This window comes from Hypomesus transpacificus, chromosome 11 (genome assembly GCF_021917145.1).
Source record: "Hypomesus transpacificus isolate Combined female chromosome 11, fHypTra1, whole genome shotgun sequence".
Lineage (NCBI taxonomy): Eukaryota > Metazoa > Chordata > Actinopteri > Osmeriformes > Osmeridae > Hypomesus > Hypomesus transpacificus.
Window position 1 is genome coordinate 4,757,552 of NC_061070.1, and position 7,325 is coordinate 4,764,876.

Consider the following 7,325-nt stretch of genomic DNA (forward strand, 5'->3'; position numbering starts at 1 on the left):
ACGTTCATTATTTGATGTCAAGCCCAAATGTTTTCAGTCTACAGCAAAAATAAAGGAATTCGCCTCACTGTTCCAATACTTTTGGAGGGCACTGTACATACCTCCACCATTAGTTAGCACAAACATAATGGCTATTATCACCTGTACATGGAACAACAAAGCCCATCTGTTTGGTCGTAGATAGAGACAAAATGCTGTGTCATGTTTGGTGGCCTGCTATCAACTCCATGATAGCTTAATCATGACCCCTCTCATCACCAATAGCAACACAGTGTTTTCTATCACATACCCCTAGAGACTGCAGGGGCAGGGTCAAAGGTTGCAACTATTAACGGAATTTTTTCCTAATTTGAGATAATGGTTCACTAACAAGCAGGATTGTTTTCTAGGTCTTTCATCTGGCTTCTGTGAGTAGGTCAGGCATGTGTGCTCACATCAAAGGTCTGAGGTGGCCTCGCTGGTCTGTGTATTGTTGCAGCATGGTTCCTGTCAGGCCTATGGCCTTTCTGGTCCGTGTACATTACAGTATGGCTGCTGTCAGGTCTGTGATGGCTGGTACTTTCCATCTGATAGCTCCAAGAACAGCCCCGTATCGCACAGACAAAGGGCTTTGAAACCATCAAACCGCCTGATTGGAGAATGATATGTGGAATTTAATTGTGTAAATGTTGTCCTCTGCTCTATTTATAGCTATAGGAGTCTGTACCAGTTTGCAACCTGTAACCTGGAGCTGGTAGAAGCTATGTGCGTGTGTACGTGTGTGTGTGTCTGTCGGCGTGTGTGTGCATGTGTGTTTTAATAGGTCCATGGTTATTTAGTAAATGGCAGGGGGTATAACAGACAGAGAGACACACTCTGGTCTGCCTCTTTACCAGATTGTAAAACACATATTTTCTACAAACGTTGCGGCTACTATAAAAACATGTAAGAAGAACAACACAGTAATGAAGAGGTCATAGTTATTCCATAGTGTTGGATAACAGTTTACTTACAGTTGTACATACATGTTGGCTTTAGTATGAAGTTACACCAGGGTGGAGGGATCACATTCAAAATACAGTGAGTGATACATTCTATTTCCTTCATATGGTATCAATGCATTAGGTGTATAAAAGAGTACAAAAATAAAATATTTGCATATTATTTGTTTCACACATTAAAAGGAGGCTCAAGAACAAACAGACTACAAGATGAAGGTATTATCAAAAGAAAGTAGCTCAGACTGTCTTTAAAGTTGGATGTGACACAAAGAGTACTAGCTGGAACTACTGCTAAACTACATGTAACATCCTATAACTGATTTTTTTATAGCACCATCCTTTTCCTGGCAATGGCTCACATAGGAAGGTTGCTGTAACACGATACATCAGATGATAGTGGTGTGATGTAATTAGTGTTTGTTTGCCAATGTGTGTGACATGTCTGGTGTGTGCGTGAAGTGTGTGAGGTATGTTCAGGCAGGTCGTGGGGAAGTGGAATAAATCTAGAATTACGGTAAAGGGTTGGCTACACACTCATTGGTCGCTTCATTTGCACTGTTTGATATCCAGATGTTCTAGATTTCAGCATTTGATCGAAAAATAATAACATTCCAATCCTTCCACATTCCCGCTCTCTCACATACACAGCACAAATACATACACACACAGAGGTGAGATCAAAGCAGGTCTAACCTTTAGAGCATCACACATCTCCAGAGTTTTTCACCCTCCACCAGACTGCCCACCATGCTGGCTCTAAACCTTCCATGACAACAACAATCCCTAATTGCATTCTAAAATGTAACTGTCTTGGAACGATCGGCATTGCCAACATGCCACCCAGTTAAAATACTCAAAATCATGATACCTTATTAACTAAAAACCTCAAATGTGAAAGTAGAATTTACCAGACTCCAAGTGTTCCTCTTGTTTTGAGCAAGCATCTGGAAGAACTGGATTACAGACTTTTGTGTTATTTATGGAACACTGGACACAGACACAATCAACCTAGACATGTATGAACAGACAGTTGCTGTACTCTGTACATTCTATGTACTCCATGTATCTGTAGCTCTCTTATGTGTATGTGTGTGCGTCTTTGTGTGTGTGCATGTGAGGCATACACACAAGGCAGTGCCCCTCAGTAACAGCTGACAGAAACAGCGAAGGGGAACAGTGAGTCACAGATGTCATGGTGACCATTCCCTTCTTCCTAAGTCTCTACCACTCCTCCTGCTCTCTCTACCTTTCCTTCAAAACGTAGCACTTTACCGATGAAGTGAGAAGAAGGCGTAGAATAATGAAGACGTATACATCACATAGATATAAAGGCATACACTTACATAGCTATAACTGCACTTCTGTGTGCTAAAGGGGTGTCTATATTGGGTTGGGGGAGGGGCACGTGAGGGTAGCGGGGGGGCGGAGAGTCCTTGGACTGAAGAGGGAGTGTTGCTGGTGTTTTGGCGGATGGGGGAAGGTGGTGGGGGTGGGGGGATGGGGGGGTAGGGTCGCTTGGTGGTGGAGAGGTGGAGGAGGGTTTGAGGAGTGGGGGGAGTTTCAAGGGGGAGGGGGGGTCAGGATAAGTGCTGTTCAGCGCATCAGTGGAGCACACGTTACACACGTGTTGATAGGTGGCGTCCCTCAGTCGTCCATCCTGCAGACTCACGCTTACTCTCTAGTTGGCCTGTTTGGATCTTTTCATCCTGGAGGAAGAAGAGGGAAGTACGTGTGAGTTACAATCCCAAAAAAACTGGCAGGAGCCAGAACAGCAAGACACAGACACAAAGAGAGAGCGCTCGAAAAGACACAGCAGCATTAAGAGCCGAAGACAGATGACCGGTGAAAGCGTGAGAGAGACTCCAGGGCAGCAAGCTGATGATTAAAAAAATGAGTCATCATTTCTTCTGGTTTCCTTCCCTGGCTGAGGGGTCAAGCACTTGCCTGGTCCATCAGTAAATAGCCTGGAGTCGTTTATTAATGAGTATTTGTTTTAGCAGGCCGGTTTCTGCCTCTCATAGTTAGAGCTGAGAGGATCCAGGAGAGCTGTTCCTCTCTGTTCTAACCCCCACTGAGATGTTTATCACCACTGGATGGGCACTCAGCCAAACATGGCCACAGCAACTCTGCTTCCTCTGGACTTAACTGAACTTTGTAAGTTCAGAATTATGATAAAGCATCCGGGTTGAAAGGGTCCAGGAAATGGGTAATATTTCTGATGGTTTTTTAATTAATGGCTCGATCAATCAATTTGTGGGTAAATTTTGACCCACAAACACCCATCTGGGTTCCCAGTTCCCCTTTAATCTGTCGTTGTTTTCTACAGCCTTCAAGCTACACACACAGATTAAACTAATGCAGTACAACATACATTTCTGAGACTCTGCCTCTCTTTTATTCATTCTCTCATTTTCATTCTCTGACTTTCTGACTTATCCAAATGAGAGCCTCTCCCATTGTCCACATACATACTCCAGGCACATGGGAAATTACATAGCTTTTTACCACTCTGTTGACCCTCTGTGTACAGATGTCTACAGACGAATGCAGGCATACAGTACAGCATTGCTACTGAAACTAGTCATTCACTAGTCACAGAAAAATGCAATCACACAGCTGTTCAGTCTGCCAGCCTGCCTCCCTCCCAACCTGTCTATCTGCCTGTCAGTGACAGGGCTATCCACCCTCCCCACCCATCGTGCATGGAGGGTTCCTGTATTGACCCCTCCAGCCTATGGCGCCATCGTCCACCAAGATGTTTTGTTTTGCAGAGGACCCTTTCACACCTAGACAATGACGAATGAAAACTTCACAGTCAAGTCAGAGAAATGCCAGCAACCATATACAGGACATGTCTGCCTGGCTGGCATGCTGTACGTGGGTACATGGGGAGTGGGGGGTGACTTGTATGCTAGGAGTAGTCAATTTATTATCTATAGGGGTTAGTGTGTATGTGTGCACATGTGTGCAGAGGGGGAGGAGGATAGTAGTCAGATAAATTCAGAATGCCCAGACATGATAGCACAGTACCATAGATAAACACACATTGTGTCTTGGTCCACTTAAGACAACGATAGATGGAAATGCAGCAGAAAAAACAATATCTCCTTCTTACTTGTTTATGGCATTCTTCAGGTACTGCTGCAGCCACTTGGTCTCTGGGTTGATACACACTTCCTTGTTGTTCTTCAGTTTGGCTCTGAGGAAGCATGGAACAGAGAGGGGGGTGAGAATGATGGAGGAAAACACACAGATCAGATCTGTCTCACAAACACACACATAAACACGTACACACAGCATCTGATCTTGATCTCTCTCAAACATACACACTCATATACAAACTCAGACTCGTCTTTCTACACAGATTGAGTCACAGATTACCAATAGATTACAGATCACAGGCTATCTTACTAAAACAATGTAACAGCACATTGAAAAGATATGACACTCAATTTAGATGCAAGGTGTACAGATTGGGTTTAGCAGATAAAGATTTGCCATTTGGCTTAATGAGTGACAGTTGGGTGTAGCTATTGCAGTTCAGAACAAGCCTGAGGCTATTTGGAGCCGTGGGTCATGACTGGATCATGTGTCCTGCTTGACAGCACGTAAAACATGCTAGAATGGGACGTCTTGGTCAGCATACAGATTCCTTGTGTGTTTGTACGTCTGTTTATGCATGTGTGTGTGATCTTGATTGTGTTATAATGTGTAGTGTGTAAGGCTACAGTAGTGTTGCTCTGTTCTGTTCCTGAGTTTCTGACCCCGATCTAATACCATTGAGTGAGACCAGACCATTGAGCTCAGCTGCTTCCGAGACAGAGGTCTGTATAAACCCACAATTATTGTATCCTGGTGGAAACAAAACTGCATCCAATTTCCATCCCCCTCACACACAAATGTTCTCTATAACAAATACACACACTCAATCCGTTCTATACCTACAGACGATACAATAAAGTGTGTGTGTGTGTGGCAAAGCCCCTTTCACATGGCCTGTCACCTCTGGGAGATTGATGGTGTGAAATGTCCAACAAGAAGAGGACCTGTTCATCTCACCCTGTTTAAGAGTCAGGCAAGTTGGTGAATGTGTGTCTTTGTGTCTGTATGCGCTCATGCATGCTTGTGTATGTGCAAGGTTCCAACATGTACTCACATCACTTGGAAGGGGCAATTGGGAGTGTGTAGGAACCTTAGCTCACGGATGCTGCGCTGGGGGACGGTACTGGCTGTCGTACGACACCAGCACCTCTCCACCAGACTGAGGGGCTTGGCTGGGGGAGGACAGAGGAATGCAGAGAGGACAGAGTCATTAACAACACAACGTTAGCAGTGATTTACAATACAACTATAAGGATATTTAAATTACAAATACATCACACTTCTTTCCCAATCAGACAGCAAATGAGCATTAAACCAGTTAAATGATCAATCAAGGTGAATAAAAGGACTAGAGACTACAAAACACAGAAAGGTATGTCCCCTCAGAACAATACAGAAAACCAGCACCAGCTATGCGGTCAGCACCAGATGCACAGTCCTCAGGTGAGACAAAGTAGATGAATCACTGCCGTTGCAAAACACTGAGCATTTGTAATTCAATTTCAAGAAAACACTTAGCAATCAGATCTATGCAACTATGTAACTTAGTCAATCATGCGTTTGTTGACATTTGTTAAATGAAATATAGACCCCGAAAATGTGTACCAAAATCTGATTTGGAAGTTAGATTGCTCAATTATATAGGTTCATGGGCCATAGGTTTAATGAGATCAGCTCAAAAATCTAATCTCCGTGCAGATGGAGTTAGAATCCAAGCCCTTGCCTCTCAACCCTTTTTTTCCTAATTACGGGGTGCAAAGCCACGCGCTAGGAGGTCTGATATCATGTGGCCCAGGTGCTTCAACGGTCAATCGGTCCGGTGAAGAGAATCACTGTACCTGCGGATTAAATGCTCACTGATGACTGAGAAGAAAAATGCTAATTATATAACGCCTGATCTAACGTTATTACCATGTGAAAGCGACGGCAAAGAAAACTCATAGGCTTTTGTGACTGATGTCGCCAGCGTCTACACGGCTTTGTCTTGCGGTCTAATTTTAGGGTAATTATGGACAACAAAGACCAGGGACAAATACACACACTAATCAGTGTTGCAACACAGGCGTGCTGTGCTTCAGCCACATGCCCGCACGAACATAGGCAGGCGTGTTTGTTTTAGCGTCTTTACGCACAGTGCTAAACTCTTCACGGCATTCCTAGGGAGGAATAAGCGTATAAATAGAATACATTCACAGCCAAAGAGGATAGCAAATGGTCTTGAATAATTTGGGGTTAATGATTAGAACGTTTTGCATTTATTTTAACCAATGCACGTCTTTTTGCAGACCGTAGCCTGTGCAATATACATTTTTTGGAATGTATCAAAACAAAGGCTAAGGGTTTATCAAATGCTAAATATTATGATTATGATTAATATTTTAAAACGATAGCCAGCCAATCAGTTGTAACCAACTGAATATTTACGCTTTGGAGAGCAGTTGGTGAATTCACTAAAATCAAATTCCTCTACAGTAACATTTTAACATTTAGTTAGTCGATTAATTCTCCCACTCCAACTGAATTTCCATCGGAATAAAACCAACGATTCTGTTGCAGATCAAAACAATACAAAATCGGTAGGATTATTTGCAGTGTGCCACTACGTCTGCACAGACTCCCAAATGCAACCCATCTAAATCACAACTGAACAACTACGATAGGGCTTATAAATGTTGTCCTGTTCTAAAACAAGACCGTTCATGATTATCCTTACCATGTGAAACAGGCACATACGTCACCACTGTTAACACAGCCATCAACGCCAATAATTTCAAATCCATGCTCGATCAACGGCACAGTCGCTGTCCGATGTTCCTTTCAGTAAGTCCAAGAGCACACTGTGACAGGTTGAGTGTAGCGACTAGCTAGATAAACCAGGGCACACAGAGCAGGAGCTACCCCCCCCCCCCCCCCCCCTCTCTCTCTCCTCCCTGGCAGGGCGCTAGGTGGGAGGGTCCACGTGATAAATGACCCATTGGCATAGCTGCTTTGTTACTTCTCTGGACCCGAATCCACCAAGTATTTGAAATGTTGTATGTTGTATACACATGGAAAAAAACAAATTGGGTAACTATGACTAGAGGTAGTGTTTTAATTTGTTTAATCATGGATGCCTGTGTTCCAGTTGGGCAGTGTCGACCTAGAGAAAACCATATCAATGTGATATGCGTTATCCTCAGTGTTCGCGCAGGTTTATGTACCAGCCCTGAAATAAAGGAAGAATGAATGTGTTAATCTTTAGTG

At 43.5% G+C, this 7,325-nt stretch overlaps 1 protein-coding gene across 1 annotated transcript; it reads right to left on the bottom strand.

Moving 5' to 3' along the window:
• Positions 1–967: 967 nt before the first annotated feature.
• cxcl12a (chemokine (C-X-C motif) ligand 12a (stromal cell-derived factor 1)) lies at positions 968–6,949 on the bottom strand. The gene is made up of 4 exons (XM_047029679.1): positions 6,796–6,949; positions 5,137–5,254; positions 4,096–4,179; positions 968–2,686 (listed from the first exon to the last, which is right to left on the bottom strand). The coding sequence occupies exons 1-4, from the start codon at positions 6,860–6,862 to the stop codon at positions 2,659–2,661; spliced, it is 297 nt and encodes a 98-aa protein (XP_046885635.1). The 5' UTR covers positions 6,863–6,949; the 3' UTR covers positions 968–2,658.
• Between the last annotated feature and the right edge of the window lie 376 nt (positions 6,950–7,325).

Coding starts and splice junctions, on each gene's coding strand:
- cxcl12a (XM_047029679.1), bottom strand. CDS start 6,862: ATGGATTTGAAATTATTGGCGTTGATGGCTGTGTTAACAGTGGTGACG. Junction 4,180..5,136: donor AATTGCCCCTTCCAAGTGAT/GTGAGTACATGT, acceptor ATGCTTCCTCAG/AGCCAAACTGAAGAACAACA. Junction 2,687..4,095: donor CTGAAGAATGCCATAAACAA/GTAAGAAGGAGA, acceptor TTCTTCCTCCAG/GATGAAAAGATCCAAACAGG.